Source organism: Nilaparvata lugens, chromosome 10 (assembly GCF_014356525.2).
Source record: "Nilaparvata lugens isolate BPH chromosome 10, ASM1435652v1, whole genome shotgun sequence".
Classification (NCBI taxonomy): domain Eukaryota; kingdom Metazoa; phylum Arthropoda; class Insecta; order Hemiptera; family Delphacidae; genus Nilaparvata; species Nilaparvata lugens.
Window position 1 is genome coordinate 46,180,425 of NC_052513.1, and position 23,234 is coordinate 46,203,658.

The following is a 23,234-nucleotide window of genomic DNA, read 5'->3' on the forward strand; positions in this document are numbered from 1 at the left end:
AAAAACCCAGCTGTTGATCTTCCGGCAACCATTACCAGCCATCCTGCAATGCGGCCGAAACACTTCCAAGCCAGACACCCATCTCAAATGACAACAACGCCAAGCTGTGAGAAACCATCCTGCACGGCGGCGCTAGGTTTAACCTTGGGCTGTGACAGAAGAGAAAACATCAGGAATGAGGATATAAACCTAGCGCCGCAGTGCAGGATGGTTTCTTACAGCTTGGCGTTGTTGTCATTCGAGATGGGTGTCTGGCTTGGAAGTGTTTCGGCCGCATTGCAGGATGACTGTTAATGGTTGCTGGAAGATCAAAAGTTGGATTTTTTTTCGTTATTTTTCGTGATAGAGAAATTCTGATTGCAGATTCGTTCTCAGCGACCCCAAGCTTAGACTAAAGGCTCAGAATGTCAACAATGTTTTCAAATAATTAAAAATCATCATGAAAAGTCATTAATATGGTAGTACACCACGTTTCTGGGAACTTTTTACTAGTGACTGGAGTTTATAGGCAACACAAAAATTAAAATAATTGTGAGAAAGAAAACTGCTGATGAACGCGAATAAGACCGCCACTCCATTGTCCTATTGCCTTGGCTGCTTGGCTGAGCCTGGCTGGAGGGATCAAAAATAGCCGACTGGTTTGATCTTTCGTCTGTCCGCTAGGCGGAACTACGCCGATCATTGCTGGGAGGAAGATGTTACTGCGGCCGCTCGCATTCCCACCAACGCTGCTATTATTTGCTGTCTCAGCGCCTAGTCCGATTCAGCCAAGCAACTAGCCTGCACTGTAGAGCTAGGTTTAAGGGATGTGCTAAATATATTCTGCTTAAATGAAAGAGTTTGCATCATATCGTCAAGGGAACGTGACTAGGTGTCACCTCAACAACTTGACAACCCGTTAACCTGACCCCTTTTAAAACCGGTTTTGAGGGGACAGGTTGACGTGAGCCGTCCCCGTCTACTTAAACGCAGATTTTGGGTGTATCTTTGGATTTTTTTCCAATTCGTTCTTAGTGCGACGGCCAACTGAATAAACCTGCCAAATTTAAAACGTATTAGCTCTGTTTATTATGAATGAATGAGTGAGTGAGTGAGTTAGTGAGTGAGTGAGTGAGTCAGTCAGTGAGTGAGTAAGTGAGTGAGTGAGTGACTGAGTGATTGAGTGAGTGAGTGAATGAATCAATGCCATTTCGTCTTTATAGATAAGACTCACCATGGAAAAAGAGGAACAACTGTCCAAGCTCCTCTATGTGGAAATTCTTTGTGTACAATTCTGATAGAGGGCGGTTTCTGGAACATTCCATCATTCTAATAGAAAGTTGATTCAAAACAAATGTAAACAGATGTTTATCAGCTTCAATGCTGCTTCTCTAACAAGAGCTAAAATTTAATATTGATCCCTGGATATCGAGCAATATTCACAAAAGTTTGCAAAAACAAGAAAATCTGGTGTGGCGCATTCACACAACTTTCCTTGCCATTATGAAAATTGATCACCTGATGCTAGTGTTCCTGCGCATCTCAAGTCTACTATTCAAAGATTTGAGCCAGCTGGTGACAGGGCAATAACGCTGAAGACACACGAGGTGTGCTATCTCTTCATAGTGAATCATTTATGAGAATCAACATTTTGCAATTGGATAATCACATTTTCTCGAATTTCGAGCTTATTTCTAATTTTGGATGAAAATGTTACTGAACAGTAGAGATTCTCATGCTCAATCTTTTCCACTCAAAATGTTTCGTTTAAATTGAATCTGAAGCCTCATAATTGAGAATCTGAAATCAAACTTTGCATAGATGGGGTGGAGCTCCTGAAATTTTTACAGATATTGGACTTGTGGCAGTTGATAGAGCTTATCGATGACTATTTTAGGCATAACTTTAATCAAAATCGTTGGAGCCGTTTTCGAGAAAATCGCGAAAAACCCTGTTTTTGACAACATTTTCTCCATTTTAGCCGCCATCTTGAATTGCATTTGATCGAAATTGTCCGTGTCGGATCCTTATATTGTAAGGACCTTAAGTTCCAAATTTCAAGTCATTCCGTTAATTGGGAGATGAGATATCGTGTACACAGACACACATACACTCATACACACACACACACACACAACACACACACACACACACACCACACACACACACACACACACACACAACACACACACACACACACACCAGTGCTTGTTAAGAAGGGTCAAACGAGGAGGCACACACTTTCTGCACTAAACGGGCTCACCCTGAACCAGTGCTCCAATCGAGCTGAAATTTTTTTATGTATATTCGATAAATATAAATGTATACCCCTATAACAAAAAAAAGTTAAATTTCAAATTTTTTTCTCATAGGAATTTAACTGTCGAAATGGGCTCACTCAAATTCCGGCTATACGGGGTACATTCATACACACCATGACGTAGGCGTAGGCGTAAGGAAATTGGAGGGTGACCAATACAATAGATGCAGGTATTTGCATTGTCTTCGGATCACTCTGACGTTGCCAATTCTACTGGTTCCTTCCCCTTTCTAGAAACGCAGTTTTGTATTGAAACTGACCAAAGTAAATGTTCCTATTCACTCTCAGAACTTCTTCTCTCACATAGTTATGATCTCCAGTCTTCAGTAAGATATCGTTCTCTCAATAGCTAGTTTTCACATCTTATGTGAATATTTTATATTGAATAACATGATAAATTAGAAGTATTTGAATCACGCCTTCAGAGAAACGAATGCTTCAACAATGATTACTTGGATTAAATGGCAGAAGAGGAAAAGAAAGAGAGCTTGGATTAACAATCAATTCTCCGGGAAAATTTTGTAAAGGAAGATGCTAGAAGCAGCAGTTGAAGCAATTTCTTACATGATTATTATGGCTGAGATTTAGCAGATGCTTTGTGTAAATCGATGTTTTATTTATAACTTACACCCTGCCATGTATAATTCTTGAGAACTTGTGAAATTTACGAGAATAGTAATTGGTAAGCTTTGTGGAGCTCTGGAGAGCAGTAGGCTTATTTTGTTATGCTCTACCATAGAAAAAGGTAACGTTATTGAATCAATCATTATTAGTTTATTTATGTAGAATCGCATCATTGGTTTCTGGTATTACAGTATTCACAAAGCGGACATTTTCTAAAAAACAAGAAAACATTCTATGAAATAGTAATTATTATTTAACGAAAATCCCAATTGAGACTTCAAATATTGACAACAGGGCTATTTTTTAATTGGGATTTTCGTTAAATAATTATTATTTATTTGCATTTGAACAAATGCAACTTACAATTTATCCCCATCTGTATTCTATGAAATAGTCTCCATTCATTAAAATTATCATATTCTGAGTTTGTAGTTTCCCAATGAATACCAGATAGAATATTGTACATGTTGTAATCTTGTAATACTTCAAATTTCTTAAGAAGAAACAAAACCTGACATTATTTCCATAAAACGTATACTGAGAAATAGAACAAAAGAAAATATAATAAGAGCAATGAATAGATTAGAAATAATTCAAAGCAGATAATTTTATCCATCAAAATCCATCTATCAAAATTTTAATAGAATGTTCAAAAGTTCAAATCACCTTTTCCTTTATTCTTATTTTAGAAGGCGGTGGAAAAAGTAAACATAACGAATGTCAACAATAATGCTCTCCTTGAAATCCATATTTAGGAAAAAGGAATCTATATAATATGAAAACCTCCACTAATCAATTATCTGCAATGAAACATCAAATCGAGCTCATTCCTATAAATAATGAGGGGGTCATCACCTGTTGACAAAATCGTTTTTTCAGGAACAAATAAGCTTTTCCAAGTGGAAAAATTTCTACTCTCTTTTAATTTCCCAGTAATTGTAAAATTCATGTATCATAGAAACCTTTTAAGGAAATTATTCAGAAAACAATATTTTCATTGATTCTATAATGGTTATTAATTGATTGAATACTTTGATTAGAAATGTAATGGATTATATGACAGCTCAATGAGAGTTGTCGAGGACTGGTGGAGAGAAATGAGCAGATGTTTAGTGAGTGGATGAACAAGTTATAGTACTGAGCATGAGTAATATGAGCATATTATCTCCTTTGATTTCCTTGAATGGAAGATATTCTCGAGGGATAGCAAAATCTTATTTCTCATTTGAATGAAATCAATAACAGAATAAATTGAGCTCTTGTAATTGCATTTGTCTGCTTGAATTTGTCAGATGAATTGACAGATTTTCTCATGTTTTAATGCTTCAAGCGATTTTCAGATGAAAAAGAGTTATTGAAGACAAAAATATCATGGAAGAGTCAAGCTGAAGGATGGTGAATGTTTTTCTACAGAGCTTTCTAATGTATCGTATTCAACATTCTTTGAAGAATACCATGTTGAAAAACGATAACTTTCTGAAATAGCATCTCCATACAACTCTCCGAAAAAATCTTTTGATCCCTCTCCAATGAAACTATGAAACAAATATGATAATGAAAAATTATGAAGGAAAATAGATGTATCTATGAAAAGTACACTGGTGAAAAACGATAATTTCCTAAGATGATCTCTCCTTAATGATAATCTCATGATACGTCTACAGCAAATTGCAAGAAACCTAGCAGAATTCATTGTTTCATTGAATTCTCTTCAGCTCGATATTACATTATTGTTCTCCATCGATTTGAAGCTAAATTATTGAACTAAAGAAATAATCAACTTGACACAATCATTGTACAATGGTGAATATGTAATACATTGATTTCCAGGATCAATATACAGAGCTATTCTGTATAATTATTATAACAATTCAGAATATTTAACATCTGAAACATAAGAGAAATCATCTATATTAATTTAAAGGTTTGTCAATAGAAAACTAACTTCAGATAAATAAGTAATGTCAATAGGTTTTCAATACTCTTCAATAGCTAGTCAATTATTGAGAACGCTCATTATGATTCGAAAAAAGGGCAAAACTCCAGCCCAATTTGAATGAGATTTGAGTCTTTCACATTCCGTATTTTTTAAATGAGAGTTTAAATGAGAATTATTCCCACTACAGATATATATATATATATATATATATATATATTATATATATATGCATATGCATTCATAGGCCAAAATTAGAAAAATCATAATTTTACACTTAATATTTAAAATACTAATAGAATTTTCGGCGTCAGGGTTGGGGATCCTATCGCCCAGTCGCCTCATGGTGGCTGCAGATACCCAGTGGTCCTCCTGGTAGGGGGTTGGGCGCAAGGCCAACAACCTTGCACCGGAAAAAAGCAAATTGTTATGAAACCAACACAACGGCCTCGGATTGGTAACCGGAAAAAAAGGAATTTATGGAAAGGAAACTGACTTGGATTTGGAAACGGATAGATCTAGTGATATTAAGATAGGTACATGGAATGTACGGACAATGATGAAGCCTGGGAAAATGAAAGAGATAATGAATTATATAGAAAATGCAAAAAAAGATATTGTGGCGCTCCAGGAAATGAGATGGCAGGGACAAGAAAGGATTGATAAAAGGGAATGCTCAATTGTGTACAGTGGTTCAGATGAAAGAAAAGGAATTTTAGGCACCGGATCCTTGATAAGCAAGAGCGTGAAAAGGAGTCTATTAGAAGTCAAGCCTGTAAATGAGAGAATATGTAGATTGAGAATTAAAGGTTAATTCCGGAATATTTCATTAATATCGGTACATGCTCCTACAGAAGATAAGGGTGAAGAAGAAAAACAGCAATTTTATGATGGACTTGAAAAAGTGTGCGATGGAATTCCTAGGTATGATATACTGGTGGTCCTAGGAGATTTTGATGCTAAGATAGGAAAAGAAGATGAATTGAAAGGCATTGCAGGGAAAATAGCATCCATGAGATAACAAGTGAGAATGGATGGCAATTAGCAAATTTCGCGGCCAGGACAAATATGTATATTAAGAGCACACACTTCCCTCATAAGAGAATACACCTTGGTACATGGAAATAGCCAGATGGTAAAACGATCAATCAAATTGATCATGTGGTAATAAGGAAAAGATTCGCATCCTCCATAATAGACACTAGGAGCTGTAGAGGGCCAAATTGTGACTCGGATCACTATTTAGTGAAGGCAGTCCTCACAGAGAGAATAAGTGACTGTAGGAAAAATAAAATACAGCCGAGAAAATGGAATTTAGAAAATTTAAAAAATGAAAGGTACAAGGAAATATATAGAAACAGAATACATGAGGAATTCAGGAGTAGAGGTGAAAGAGAAAGCGTAGAGGAGAACTGGAAAGTCGTAAAAGAATCGGTAAATGAAGTGGCAAAGGAAATTCTAGGGCAGGTGAATAGAGCGGGTAGAACAGAATGGTTTGATGATGATGCAGAGTAGCTATAGAAAGAAAGAATGCTGCTCGTATGAAGATGATACAAAAGGATACCAGAATGAACTTTGAAAATTACATGAACGAAAGGAGAATGGCTGATAAAATCTGTAGAGGAAAAAATAGAGAAAAAATGAAGTGCGATTTGGAATATATTGAGGAAATGAGTAGAGTGAGTGAAACCAAGAAGTTCTACTTGGCGTTAAATAAAATGAGGAAAGGATTCCAACCAAGAATGATGGTATACCGTGGAAAGGATGGGAAAGTGGTTAGTGAAGAAAGCATGATGGATAGATGGGCGGAATATTTTGAGGAGACTCTGAACTGTGCACATATTGAAGATATTGATGAGGATGAAATATAAGTACAAATAGAAAATGCTGTTATTAATCCTCCAACAATACAAGAGATAATGCAGGTGGCAAAACAAATGAAAAATGGTAAGGCACCAGGAGAGGATGCTACCATGGCAGAAATGATCAAAGAAGGAGGACAGACTCTTTTCGAGAGTTTGCATTACCTGATAGGTCTAATATGGAGAGAGGAAGTGATGCCTGAAGAATGGAGAGGGAATGGACTTATTATCCATCCGATTTTCAAGGGAGGAGACAAAATGGAGTGCCAGAATTATAGAGGGATTACCCTATTTTAGGTATTCCGAGTAAGCTTGTTAACCTCATCACAATGATAATGGCTGCTACTACAGCCAAAGTGAAGATGGGAAATTGGCTGAGCAGAAGCTTCCATTTTAATGCTGGTGTAAAGCAGGGTGATGGGCTCTCAGCAGTACTGTTCGACATTGCTCTCCAGAAAGCTATTAAAAGGGTGAATCAGAGAGGTACCATATTCAACAAGATGCATCAAGTATGTGCATATGCGGATGACGTGTTAATAATGGCTAGAAGTGTGGCATGCTTGAAAGAAGTTTATAAAATCCTGGAAATTCAAGCACAAAAAGTCGGACTGGTTGTAAATGAGAACAAGAGTGAATATCTGTGTGTGTCAGCAGTCAAGTCCAGAGTACCAAGAAATATCTACGTGAATAACAAAAAGTTTGCAGGTGTAGAGAACTTCAAGAATCTAGGATGCCCAATAAATGCCACAGGTAATAATGCTTATATAAAAGAAAGGATTCAAGCAGCTAATAGGGCCTACTATGCCAATGTTAGATTATTTTAAAGTAAGTTGGTCGGCAGGAGCAACAAGATAACAATATGTAAAACATTGGTGCGTCCAGTGGCAACATATGCGGCAGAAACTTGGGTGATGAATATGGCTGACGAAAATGCGTTAAAAATCTTTGAAAGATCCATACTAAGAAGAATTTACGGTCCCGTTCAGGTTAATGAGCAGCAATGGCGAATAAGAAAAAATAAGGAAATAGAAGCATTATTAAAAGGAGAAAATATAGTACGCTTCATTAAAGCCCAAAGAATAAGGTGGTTGGGATATGTGATGAGGATGAGTGAGGCTAGAATGCCGAAAATAGTTTTTAATAGCAAGTTGCACAGCAGAAGAAAGAAAGGTAGGCCAAGGAACAGGGTGGTGGACCAAGTGATGGATGACCTGAGAAATATGGGGGTAAGAGGATGGAAGGAAAGAGCCATGAACAGGGAAGAATGGAGGTGTGTTGTGAAGGAGGCCAGAGCTCACCTAGGGCTGTAGCGCCGGATAAAGAAAGAAAGAATAGAATTTAGGAAGTTCTGGAGCCACTGACATGCATCTTCTCCAGCTTCATGCATCCACTACAGATGAAGTTCACGTACGCTAATTTCTATCATATAACACAAATTCGAAAATACAGTCGAACCTGTGTAAAATGAAGTCAATTATTCCGAGAAAAAAATCGCTTCTGAAAGTTATTCGTTATTGAGAGGTTGTTCTGTCAAGAAAACTGCCATGATGTGTCCAAGTCTATTTTTAACCTTGGGCAGGGCAACAGATAGTTGGAAAGGGTCAGCTATTGTTCCTAGGTCTATGAATGCCCATTGTTGGTGGCTAGTATGAAAGTTGGACCCAAAGGTCCAAAGAGAGCACGATTTGGAGTTGTGTGGAGTACTTGGCTACACATGCATATTGGCAAGTGGACCTATGGATTTAGGAGTTTAAGGTCTATGATAATAATAATTGATAATTGTTACTAGTGTTATTACAAAGCCCCCCCCCTAAACTATCTTTACTCACTGATACAAAATCACACTAAATTAAATATAATTATATATATATATATATATATATATATATATATATATATATATATATATATTATGATTATGACGATTACTAACTATGCTTTTGAGTTGATTCTTCATCAGTGAGGACTGTAAGCGAATCATGATTTATTTTCACGAAAATAATTAGAGCTTCCCTAGATAATAAGTGAATATTGTTGCTAAAAAAACACAATAATACAATTCTAATATTATATTATAAAATGAATTGTTTTCTTCAAGAGAGAGTAACATTTAGTCAAGCAATTGAATGAGTTCATCACTGGTTCAAAGTTTGTATCTTATAATAAATTTATCCACATCTATAAAACCTACTAACCTTCTTATAGTTCATATGACGAGAAGGTAAGGTAAATGCATTGAAAAGTCATACTCTCTAGAGTTCTATGATAAAAGAAAACGATTATGTGTGTATCTATGGTAAAAGTAAAAGATTATCTGTGTGCCATGGACAGATAGATCTCTAGAGTGTATGATTTCTTAATGCTTTCACTTTATTTTCTCATCAAATGAACTATACTAGGTACTGAAACTCAAGGTTTGATTCGAAATAAGAATTTTGTGGTGTAATGAAAGTGTGAAGTGTAATTCAATAGCAGTTTCATACCGGCCAGTACGGGGCTGAATAATACGAGCGGTACAGACCTCTCATGGGTCCACAAAATATCTAATCCGAAACGTGCTCTCTATAGTCAACAGCAAAATAGAAGGCTCAAAATCGAGAAAATGGTCATACTCTCCAACTATTATAGAACAATAGGAAAAGGATGAAGGAAGAAATATTGCCACCTAATATAGGACAACCCTTTCCGATCCCATCAACCTGTTGCATTTTTACCTTCAGGTAGTTGGACCCACCAGAGACCTCAAAGCCATCAGTGGTATGAGAGCTTGATGAGAGGTGTCGAGAACTGTTGAAGAGATATGAGTAGAGGTTTAGCATGTGAATGAACAAGTTATAGATATGAGTTTGAGTAATATAAGCATATTATCTCCTCTGATTTCCTAGAATGGGAGATATTCTTAAGGGGTGGCAAAATCTTATTTCTCATTCGAATGATATTAATAATTGGATACATTGAGCTCCTGTAGTTACATTCCTCTGCTTGAAGCAATAGATGAATTGACAGATTTTCTCATGTTTTTTCGACCGATTTTTCAATTTGAAAGAGTTATTGGAGACAAATTTCATGAAACAGTCACGCTGAAGGATGGGATTTTCTAGAGTTTTCTAATTTATCGTATCTCCGAGAGTTCAACATTCTTTGAATAATGCTATGCTGAAAAACGATAATTTCCTGAAATAACATCTTCCCACAACTCTCCGATAAAAATCTGTTGATTGGAACCCTCTAAAATGGAACTGTGAAACAAATATAATAATGGAGAAAAAATACATGTATTTATGAAAAGTACACTGGTGAAAAACGATAATTTCATGAGATGGTCTTTCTTTAATGATAATCTCATGATACATCTACAGCAAATTGCAAAAAACCCAGTAGAATTCTTTGTATCATTGGATTCTCTTCAGCTTGATGTTACGTTAATTGTTCTTGATCGATTCTCAAGCTAAATTGAACTCAATAAATAAGCGACTTGACACAATCATTGTACAATGATGAATAAGTAATACATTGATTTCTATGAACAATAATACAGAGCTATTTTGAAGAATAATTTACATCTGAAACATAAGAGTAATACTCTATATTTATAGATTCGTCAATAGGAGACTAACTTGGGATGAATAAGTAATGTCAATAGGTTTTCAATCTTCAATAGATTCAATTCTTTCAATCTTCAATAGGTTTTCAATACTCTTCAATAGCTAGTCAATAATTGAGAACGCTCATTATGACCTTGAAAGAGAGCAAAAATCCAGCGCAATTTGAATGAGATTTTAGTCTTTCACATTCCGTATTTTTTAAATGAGAATTACTCCTATTACAGATAAAGTTCACGTATGTTAATTTCTATCATGTAACACAAGTTTGAAAATATTCCCAACCTCATATTTTTTGGTCCATAGCCTACATGTAATATAAATAAAATGCAATTTCTCAGAGATTTCTTCATTTTTTTTTTTTTTTTTTTGAGGATGAATTCCCCCAGTTTCAGAAAACTCTCCTGAGCTCGAATAATTTCATTTTATTCAGACAATACCATATGAATAGAGAATACTTTTAAATTAAAAGCTCTCACTCAGACTTGAAATGTAGACAATTCTACCTCTCACAAGTTCAATTATTGTTTTCTACATTACATCAATCTTCAACGGCATTAATCAGCTTAGAATCCAAGCCAGTTCTGATAATTCTTATTGATTACTGAATATCAATTCTATGTATTTCAATTTCAAAAAAAAACTTCTCAATTTGAACAAAGGCTACTAATCCAAATAAAGGGAGATTGTATATATACTCTAGAAATGATCTTTTACTATAATAGACAACTCCTGATACATCACTATTATTATACCAAGTTCTACAATTATAATAGAGTGTGAAGTTTTATTGATCCTCTAGAATTATTGAAGTCTCGTTTTTATTATTTTTATATTATAATTGAATGTTGATCCATAATTTTACATAGTATGATCTATTAATACTGAGGGTTGCTCTTTTGTCAACACTCTTCCTCATGTTTTCTCTCTAATACATAATTATTATCTATTTTAACTGAATACTCTCAGTAATACAACTTAATTATAATGAAGTGAAATATCTGAAACTGTGGAAATTCCATACTCATTTCTTACAGCTTATACAACGAAATTGTGTCGGTGTTTCCATAATTTTAAAACTCTTATATTGAGATGAACAGTGACCCATATTAAAATTCCCTTTGTGATTCAAAGCAAATTTAAAAATAGCCATGTTGCTCCAAATTGTAGAGAGTTCTAGCTTCCCTCCCTCAGTTTTACTGTGAACATCAAGGGAGAGGCACGAGGTTTTCGAATGATATCATGTGGTGTGGAGTGCAGAGAATCCGTATAGATCTCGCAGTGAAAGTGATCTCTGAATTTATTCATAGACTTGACTATGGACAGTGTTGCCAAGTTTCAGTGTCTTCCTTTGAAAGGAAAAACCTGTGGACTTCCAGTTTCAAAACATAATAGATGAGTATGTGATGATTAATACCAGTTATGTACCCCATTTAGTAGGATATAAACTCAAAAAGCATTCACAAATCACCTCATTTCGTAGGCTACATACTCATGGAGCATACACACTTCAGAGTCCCGTTTAGTAGGTCCAACCGGAAAGAGTGTGTGATGAATGTGTGTATGACGAATGTGGCGCGGATCTGGCGGATTTTTCTGTAAGCATAAGTATGTGAACCCTAGATTCGAAACAGGGTGATTTTGGAAAAAAGTGTGTGAAGTAGTGATTCGGATTCAGAACAGTCCTGGAAGTCGTTTTGAGTGGATGCACACTGAGGTACAAAACGGGCGCACCCCGTTTGGTAACTGCTCCCTGTTTCATGTTGTGCTTGAGCACAATTCACCCCGTATGACCCCTTTTACAAACACACACACACACACACTCTTCACTGTCATAGAATTCTGTATCCGGGAAGGTGCTCTGTGAATGAGAATTTAATATATAATTGACCGAGCGAAGTGAGTCTAAGATTCAAGCCGATGGTTTTGCATTTCTCTTTATCTTTATATGTTTTCTTGTTTATATTTATGTTCTGCATTTACAGCAAAACGCAGCAATAGTTTTTCATGAAATTTGAAATATCGTTCTCCTGCTTTTTGAATTACGCGTCGACGTATACATAAGGTTTTTTGAAATCTTTCATTTTAAGGATAATACGAAAGGAAAAGGAGACTCCTTCAAATGCCAATATTACCATGAAAATCATACTTTAGAATTATTCATCATAGATTAGCTGTCCAGTGGATTATTAATTGCATGCAATTACACAATTAATATCTCAATGTAACTTGATAAAAAAATCTGGTGTGGTACACTCACACAACTTTCCTTGCTCATTGAACTATAAGCCTCATTATCGAACGAGAATAATTTAGGGGAATAACATAATGACGATTGACGGCAACATATTTGCAACTACGATCAGACTACTGTATATGTGTATATACAATTGTTTTCAGAGTACTTTTTCCTTTATGTAAATTGTGAAATTCGATGAATTTTTCGTCAAAACAGCTGTTCTACAGATGAAATATCTTGACTATTACTGTGTTCTTTTTATAAACTGCTCTACCTACCCACGGTATATGGAAGACGAAAAAGTAAAAACCGTGTACCAACCTACCTCATGCACGAGAAGGAAGTTACAAAGTCCATTTCTCAAGGATTGGGTGGACCCCTCATTAGTACCCCAGGGAAAAAGACTCATGTCAGTTGATAGAGCTAATAAATAACTATACAGGGTATGGATTTCAAAAAATTCGTTAGAGTCGTTTTTGAGAAAATCGTGAAAAAATGGTTTTTTAGTAACTGTCATTTTTCTCAAGAATATTACGGAGCTCCCGCAATTTTCTCATTAATAAGACTCATGTCAGTTGATAGGGCTTATAAATAGCTATCCATGGTATGAATTTGAAGAAAATCGTTGGAGCCGTTTTCGAGAAAACCGTGAAAAACATGGCTTTTTAGTCATTATCCGCCATTTTGCTCAAGAATATTACGGACCTCCTGAAATTTTCCCGGAAATGAGAAAATGGTATAAATTTGAAGAGAATAGTTGGAGCCGTTTTCGAGAAAAACGTGAAAAACATGGTTTTTTAGTAATTATCCGCCATTTTCTCCGCCATCTTGAATTGAATTTTATTGAATTTCTTATTGTCGGGTCCTCAGGGTATAAGGACCTCAAGTTTAAAATTTCAAGTCAATCGGTTAATTAGGAATGGAGTTATCGTGTTCACAGACATACACACACACACACATACACACACACACACCGACCAATACCCAAAAATCATGTTTTTGGACTCAGGGGACCTTGAAACGTATAGAAAACTTGGAATTGGGGTACCTTAATTTTTTTGGAAAGCAATACTTTCCTTACCTATGGTAGTAGGGCAAGGAAAGTAAATATCAGCTATCATGGGGACTATCAATTATTGCAAGCGATGAGGCATGCAATTCATTACTCGAACTAGTATATTATTTTCTACCGACTTTCCTCTGCTCTCAACTCGGTAAGCTTTTGATGATAATAGCATAGTTGTTTACAACAAAGTATTGTCGATACAACAACCCAAACAGCCATTAGTTGTTTACACACCGATATGCCGTCAAGTACTGCCATTGATGATTTGGAGATTATTCAAAATGTTATTGAATTATATTTATTTCAAAAACTGGGTTGCGTACAGGGAGGGGGGGACATGATGCAAACGGTGTTATAGAAATTTTTGGGGGGGGATTAATTTTAACCTAGAGGACCGATTCCCTCTAATAATAATTTTTATTTTATTCATTTTTTATAATTATTCTTATTCATTCATTCTTTTATCAATTACTGTTTTGTATTTCCCAACGATGTTAATGAGTTCCTACTGAAATAGACTACTTATGATCAGAGTTACCGCCAGCTTACTGGTTTTTGGAAATTGTATCGAGAATTTTATTCTGAGGATTTTCTCGCACTTGGATTAGCTGACAGGCTTTCAACTTGTCAATCAATCGGCGATAGATATGGATCAACTAATTCATCGACATCAAACAGTCAGATCGAATCAGTGTATCGTTTCAGTACATGCGCATAAACGCATTCTAGTGTTATCCTCGCTAGGAAAAAGCTGAACTACAGCATCCTTGCAAGCAGCAAGCAGTCTCCTCACCTTCCAGCACCGGGTCCAAGAGGGATTCTAACCAGAAGCTAGCTACAGTGAGAATAACAGTTCCAGTTGGGGAAATAAGGGTACCAGTAATCCGGGGTGACTTTGTTCCAATTTTGGGGAGTTGAAATTTCAAACAGCTTGCAATGAATATTTAAGTTGCAACAAATCTCTTACAATATTTTTTATTGCACTCTGCAATGTTTGAAGAGTATTTTTCATTTTAAAAAGTGCTTCACTATTCAGTGCACATCCTTAAGGCAGTTCGGTACACTTTTTTTCTTATTCAAATTGGATAATCATTTTCAATATAATTGTATATTATAGAGATAAACTGAAGACATGGCTAAATATCATCAGCAAACTTGCGGGAACAACCTGGGGTTGTGACATGAATGCCCTCCGAACATCAAGTCTTGCACTTCTGTACAGTACAGGGGAGTACTGCTCTTCTGTCTGGGCTCGCAGCAGACATGTTGAGAAAATTGATACAGTTTTCAATGAAACTATGAGGAAGATTAGTGGGATATTGAGACCAACAGAGACTGAGTGGTTGCCTGTGCTTAGTAACATCATGCCTCCAGATCTCAGAAGGTTGGAGAAGAAGAACAAGTTCATTTCCCAGTTGCAACACATTCATGAGGATCTCCCAGTCTCTAGAGATTTGGCTAACCCTCCACCAATGCGCCTCAAGTCAAGAAGATACTTGAGACTTGACGAGTAAGAGGAAATTAGAAGTGCAAGGGAGTTATGGAGACTTAGATGGTTGCAGGGAGAGGTCAGGAACAAAGGATGACCCTAATGACATTGTTCGTGGCACCCAGCTGAGACATAAGTTAGATTATAACTTTCTATATACTCAGTTCAATGATTGATCAACATATAAAGCTAAATTGGTCTAATCAGTTGTTATTGTTTATTGTGTAATGTCTAATCTAGCTTTCCCTAATATTATCTTTCTATGTACTTAGTCCAACCCATTACTGATATCTTATTTACAATCCATTACTAAATTGGTCTAATCAGTTGTTATTGTTTATTGTGTAATTTCCAATCTAGCTTTCCCTAATATTATCTTTCTATGTACTTAGTCCAATCCATTACTACTACTACTACTCATTGACTCTATGGCCCTTGAAGAGCCTTGGCCTCCTCCACAAGACTTTTCCATGCATCTCTGTCCTGTGCTCGCTGCCTCCACCTTCTCACGCCCAAGGATTGAAGGTCTGCCTCCATGTCGTCCAACCATCTCTTGCGTGGTCGACCACGCTTTCTTTGTCCCCCTGGTTGCTGATACAGAGACATATGCGCTGTACGGGTTTCCGGCATACGTTCCACATGGCCCAACCAACGGATACGTGCTCTTCTAATTTCAGTAACAATGCTCGGTTGCCCATACAGATTATAGAGCTCATCATTCAGAGTCGCCACCTATCAGCCTCTAGCACCGGCCCATAAATTTTTCTAAGGATTTTTCTCTCCCATCGATTCAACAGCATCTTATCACAACTTGTCAACACCCATGTTTCACAAGCATACATCACCACTGGTCGCAGAACTGTCCTATAAATTTCAATTTTACTGCTCCAGCTTAACAGCCTTGATCTAAGGATTTTCTGTAGGCTGAAGTATGCCCTATTTCCAGCTTCCAATATCTCTTTCATTTCCATTTGATTTTCATTTTTGTTAGTGATTAGGGATCCAAGATACTTAAAACATTCTACTGTTTTAAAACGATGTCCTTCCAGTGCGAGCTCTTCAAGTATCCTTCTCTGGTCTCTAGCCATCCTCATGTACACAGTCTTACTTCCATTGACTGCCAAACCTGCTTTTTTTGACTCTTCCTCCAATTTTCTAAAACCAATTTTTCTAAGTCCAATCCATTACTGATATCTTATTTGCAATCCATTACTAAATTGGTCTAATCAGTTGTTATTGTTTATTGTGGAATTTCTAATCTAGCTTCCCCCAATGTTATCAATGTAACTGTTTCATATAAATATGATATTAGAATCAATGTAAAGCAGTCTTGAGCAATATTCTGTATTATGTAGTTGTAGTGTACAGGCTCGGCTTGAATAAAGTCTATTTAAAAACGCACAGTGTGTTCCTGCACCCTTAACTGGCGCTCGAACTTCTGTAGATCTTCCTTGTGAAATTGTTCGTGTTCTGTGAACTCTCCCAGGCCAAATTTTTTTTTCCTCAGCACTCTGCCGAGTTTTTCATAAGAGAACTACGAAACCCTACAGCAGGACACCGTGCAAAGACTCAGTAGCCAGCCACGAAAAGCAACAACCAGAACAGCAAGACTCCAATACTCACACAGATTGTAACCCGCAGACGTTATCATCTCAATCATCTACTATCCACCATTGCGGGCCATCATCCAAATAGATTTTCACCAATTCCAACACGAGTTCCAGCAAGAAGATTCCTGGACGAACCTCTCGAAAAAATCTTAAGTGGCCTCGAACCAGAACAGTCGACATCTGATGTGCTGAACCAACTAGTTCCAGCGACCCACAATATCAGTGCTCCACGTCCGGACCCTCCACATCACCTGCAACCTCAACTTCAAGAACTTCACGGATCTCACCAACTTGAAAAAGGTACAATGGCTTCAAAAATCCTATCAGCCAGCATTACTAATTTAGTACCATCATTTAATGGCGACCTTCTAGAACTCCCCTTTTTTTTAAGAATTTGTCAAGAAATATATGATGAATTCTGTAGCCAAAATGTAGAAGCACGAGAGACTGCACTGAGAAAAGCACTGACTCTTATTCCACCACACTTACAGTCATCTCTCAGGGAAAGCCCGTACGGCTGCCCGAGGTTGTAGAACTATTCCTGACTTATTGACTGCATTTAAGAATATTTTTTGCGAAAAAAGACCTATAGCTGACTTAGTAACACAAGCCATGATGCTCAAACCATTCAGTAACGAGTCAACCAATGATTTTCTTGATAGGCTCAAGTACAAAAAGAGTGTTATAATCGATCGCTATAGCATGGAGAAACTCTCTGATGACACAATCACTTACTTGACTAGTCAACTTGATCGCACATTGATGACCACTCTCATTCGAAATGTACCAGCAGACTTTGCTGCTTTCCTTGGGGTACACAAAATTCTAACAATTGAAGATACTCAAAACAGCTTATTGCATGATTTCGACGAGTCATTTGATTCCAAACCCTCATTTCGTAACTCCCGTAACAATAACTATCTTGAAGAACTATACTTTGAAGACAATTGTAATAATCGCTCCAATCACTTTAATGACGGTCGTAATAATCCCAACAGAAACAATCACTACAATAATCAGCAACGAAACGTTCATCCTGGCTTCACCAGACACAACACCCCAAATTTTGAAAATCCTCCTAAACTCCAAAATGGCAGACAATTCAGTAACAATCACAATGGTAGTGCTTTGCAAATCGGAATCATTCTGATTCCAACACCGTGTCAATGCGCACTGTTTCAAACAGAGCATATCAAAATCATCACATTGTAGAAGAGTCTGATGAAAACTCTTCAGTTGAAGATCAGCTCTCCACATTAACCAAACATATGAACCTTTTGACTGAAAAAATGACCTCACTTACTGATCATTTTTTAGAAGAATTTAACTAAATAATTGTACAAACCTTTCGAGTCTACCCTATTTTATTGTCCACAAAAACCGCAAATGGCTAATAGATACAGGCTCCGAAAAAAACTATATTCACCCGAGCATTCTTACCAAAGATGACCAATGAATTAAGAAAGATTTTATAGTTAAGACCGCCACAGGGGCAAAAATGGGTCACAATTTTATAAAATTTGACACTTTTGAAACATTTGGCACTCGACTCATAGTTCCTTTGTGAGTATTTCCTTTTTCCAATGGCTATGATGCATTATTGGGTTGCGAAACATTGGAACAACTTAAAGCCTCCGTTAATTTGTCAAAAATGCAACTCGAATTCGAAAATGGTATCTTTATTCCCTTAAAACGTGAAAAAACTAAAGTTGACCTGAAGCGAGGATTGCATAAATACAAACTTCCCGTAAAAGGTAACCTCAAATATGGAGTCGTTCAAAAAATCGGAAATAATGATTTCACAATCGAAGATTCCCTCATGCAAATTGATGAACAATTTACATATTGTCTGACTCATGCCAACCAGGACAAGACTGTTTATCTTGATCCCCTTGACATTGAAGAAGTGCATCTTGTACTCAATCATAGAATGATACCTGATACAAAAAATATCTCGGTCTCTAGCCTTGATATGCAGGAATTGTTCCACTCTTTTAGTGAAAATACATTAGATGAAATACGCAATGAAATACCCTCTCTAATTCGTACATCTCACATGAACAAAGAAGAGAATCTATTATGGAATTGTTATTAGAGTTCCCTGAAATAATTAAGCATGAACACGACTCTCTAACAAGCACTAATCTTCTCCAACATAGAATTAAAACCAAGACTGATGATTATATCTATACCAAGAACTATCGCTACCCCGAATGCTATAGAGAAGATGTTAAAATTGAAATTGGAAAACTCTTGAAGAACAAGGTCATTCAACATAGTAATTCCCCGTACAATTCCCCAATTCGTGTTGTCCCAAAGAAAAAAGATGCGTCCATTAAGTGTGAAATCCGCGTAGTAATTGACTATTGTAAGCTTAATGACATCACTTTAAGTGATAGGTTCCCACTCCCTAACATAGAAGATTTATTCGGAAAAATCGGAAAAGCTACATACTTTTCAGCAATAGATTTGTCATCAGGTTTTCACCAAATTGAAATGGATCCTGAATCTATCCCAAAAACCGCTTTCTCCACAGAAAATGGTCATTTTGAATTTCTGTGCATGCTTTTCGGTTTGAAAAATGCCCCTCCGACTTTTCAAAGAGCAATGAATCTGATTTTCTCAGACACACCCAACGTCCTTGTCTACATGGACGACATAATTATTTTTTCAGACAGCCTTTCTGAACACAAAAAGCATCTTCGGACGGTATTACAAAAATTGAAAAATCACAAACTTCATATTCGATTGGATAAAACTGAATTCTTCAAACGAGAACTGTTGTATTTAGGGCACATAATTTCGAGTGATGGCATACGCCCTAATCCAGAAAAATTAAACGCTGTAAAGAACTTTCCAATACCTAAAACACCTAAAGCAATTAAACAATTCTTAGGTCTCACTGGCTACTACCGTAAAATGATCCATAATTACGCAAAAATTGCTAAACCTCTTACGCATTGTCTTCACAAAGATGCAAAAGTTGATCCCACAAACAAGGAATTTTTAAATGCTTTCGAAACTTTAAAATCTGCATTGCAAAACGAACCAATTCTCAGACTTCCAGACTTCTCAAAAAGCTTCACACTCACCACAGATGCAAGCCAATTTGCGATTGGAGCAGTCCTGTCGCAAAATTTTGAGAAAAACGATCTCCCTATTGCCTATGCCTCTCGCACTTTAAATAGATCAGAAGAAAATCTCTCTACAATTGAAAAAGAGCTTCTTGCAATCATATGGGCATGTGAACATTTCAGACCATACCTATACGGCCGACGTTTTGTATTGAGAACTGATCACAAACCTCTTGTTTGGTTGAAGAGTCTGAAAGAACCCAATTCAAAACTATTACGATGGCGACTCCTGTTAGAGGAATTTGATTGATTTTGAAATTCAATTTTTAAAGAAATTCAGTTTGTCCAGAATAAAACTTGACACGCACGATCTTTTAAATATTGATGACTTTGACGTCCTTGCCTCAGTTCTTCAGGATTTCATTGATGACTACTGCTCACCTGAAACAACTTGATGATAAATTCGATACAGTTCATTTAGCGAACCTGGGAGATGAACATTTAGACATACTTGAACCAATCATGATTGATGATTCAAATAAATTTTATGTTGTTGTAGGATTAATCTTATCTGTAACAATTGTAATAGTTTTATTGCTTCTCTATTTAAAGAAATCCAGAAATCCAGAAATCATAGTAATCTAATTGTAAAATCTGTCCCACTTAAAAATTTGCCAAGTCGATTAGTCATACCAACTGGACTTTAATACCTTTCCGGGATGTAAAGGACTTGGGGAGGGAGGAGTTAGATTATAACTTTCTATATACTCAGTTCAATGATTAATCAACATATAAAGCTAAATTGGTCTAATCAGTTGTTATTGTTTATTGTGTAATGTCTAATCTAGCTTTCCCTAATATTATCTTTCTATGTACTTACTCCAAACCATTACTGATATCTTATTTACAATCCATTACTAAATTGGTCTAATCAGTAGTTGTTATTGTTTATTGTGTAATTTCTAATCTAGCTTCCCCCAATGTTATCAATGTAACTGTTTCATATAAATACGGTATTAGAACCAATGTTCAGCAATATTCTGTATTATGTAGTTGTAGTGTACAGTCTCGGCTTAAATAAAGTCTTTTTTAAAAACGCACAGTGTGTTCCTGCACCCTTAACTATAGAGAGTGGTGTGGCCTTAACCGGTTCAGGACGCAGGTGGGAAGGTGTGCTGAGCTGATGACAGCATGGGGATACACATCTGATCCTCTGTGCCAATGTGGACAAATCCAATCAATGAACCACCTAATATCTAAGTGTCCACAACACTCCTGGCGCAACAATGCTGGAGAAGATGCGTGTCAGTGGCTCGAGAACGTTCTAAATTCTATTAGTATTTGAAATATTAAGTGTAAAATTATGCATATGATATATATATATATATATATATATATATATATATATTATATATATATATATACTATATATTATACACTCCTGGCGCAACAATGCTGGAGAAGATGCGTATAATGATATATATATATATATATATATATATATATATATATATATATATATATATATATATATATATCATATGCATAATTTTACACTTAATATTTCAAATACCAATAGAATTTAGAACGTTCTCGAGCCACTGACACCCATCTTCTCCAGCATTGTTGCGCCAGGAGTGTTGTGGACACTTAGATATTAGGTGGTTCATTGATTGGATTTGTCCACATTGACACAGAGGATCAGATGTGTATCCCCATGCATATGCATACATAGGCCAAAATTAGAAAAAAAAAACATAATTTTACACTATATATATACTGTCACCTGGTCATATGGGACATATATATGATTCACATATTTATCTCATATTGATCAGGATTTTAGAGTTTTATTTTACGAAAAGTTTAATGAACGGTGTTTCTGCCTTTGAACAGTTTTGTCATCGACAGAAAGATTGTTTATTTCACTTGTTATCAAAATTATTGTAGTTTCTCTTTTGTTTTTCATAACAAACGTGCTCGGCTTGTGCGACTGATAAAAATATGTATTTGAAATGGCTTCATGTTGGCATTGACTGAGTATATATTAATACCCAAATTTTTACTAGTCGTGTGTGAGCTCGTTCGTTAGGACTGAGAGTAAAGTCCGGCTGTTCTGGTGAAGGGGATAGATTTTGTTCTTTTTTATAATACAGTTTTCCTGTCACAGTTCGGGCAGTTTAAAGAGAATTGTATTATTGAATAAGAAGGGATCTGAACCCACTTCATTAGATCAGTTTTTTTTATTTATTTTTCATTAATAATTAACGTCGCGATTAACCAGTGGATGCCAAATTGGGGGCCATTATCATAAAGGTAGGTGACTACTGAGTCATTGTTTTAAATTTTCCATAATCACAACAAATTTAATCTTCACTAGCAGCCAAGCGAGTAGCCCTTGAAATATTCATATTTTTATTGTTATTTCATAATTTATAATTATAATTCTAATTTTTTTGTACAAATAATTTATTGTTTTGTTTTAATTATCAAAACCAGTACGATCATTTCTTGTTTTTCATTTTCCCACCCTTACATACTTGGTGAAGGCACATATTGCTTACATATTTGGTGGAGGTTTATCCTGCCGTCCATATCTTGTTTACATAATTGGTGGAGGCTCAAAGGGTTTTTAATCCAGCTTTTAAAATTTGGACTTTTTCGGTTACCTCAGTGAAGATTCAATTTTGTGTTTTCATTTGTTGCTGTGTTTTGTTGTGATTTATCTTCTCATTTATATTTGTATTATGGAATGAGTGCAGTGGTAGATCTTAGGAATATTCGTACAAAAGAATTGAATCTTAAAGAAGCGTTGTTTATAGCTCAGCAATATAGATTGTTTGTTCCCCCAAATGCGGATTTAGATTTTTGAGATCTCATATTAGGATCTTGAAATTGTCGTTGTTACAGCCTGAACAGCATTACTTAGTCAAGAGAAAGCTCTGAATCATATAATAGAAGGGGTCAGGTTATCGAACGAATTAGCGTTACAGCATCCCAATCTTGCCTTTTTAGAGCAGACGTTGAGAAGAAAATTTACTCTGGATTCCTCAGAAGTTAGTAAAAGTGAACAACTATTCTGGAGACGAGGATTCAAATATTCTAATAAAACTTTTATTGAAAATAAAGATAGTGCGGTTCAGACAGACGCTATTATAAAATCGGATACAGTTGGTTCATTTGAAACATTGAATATGGCTGATAAAAAGCGACCTTTCTTAGCTCCACGGATATATGGAGGAAAGAAATCGGAGGATGTTATAGATTTTTTATTCATTTTGAAAGAGTTTCAAATGCAAATTCGTGGGATGAAAAGGATAAATTACTATATCTACCATTTTACTTAGAAGGCAGTCCTTTGAAATATTTAGATATGATCCAACTCTCGTTGACGGAAGCGAATAGATGGGATTACAAAAATGTTCGATCTGAG

The 23,234-nt window shown here is 36.0% G+C and overlaps 1 protein-coding gene across 4 annotated transcripts in view; it reads right to left on the reverse strand.

Moving 5' to 3' along the window:
- The window catches only part of LOC111057289 (beta-1,3-glucosyltransferase-like), a 280,534-nt gene that overhangs the window by 187,896 nt on the left and 69,404 nt on the right, over positions 1 to 23,234 (reverse strand). For 3 of the 4 annotated variants that reach the window (XM_039436983.1, XM_039436980.1, XM_039436982.1), the window contains exon 4: positions 1,214 to 1,290. The exons of the other annotated variant lie outside the window; for it this stretch is intronic. In XM_039436983.1, coding sequence (XP_039292917.1) covers positions 1,214 to 1,290 — 77 coding nt within the window. The remainder of the gene's footprint in view (positions 1 to 1,213; positions 1,291 to 23,234) is intronic. 4 annotated transcript variants of the gene reach the window in all.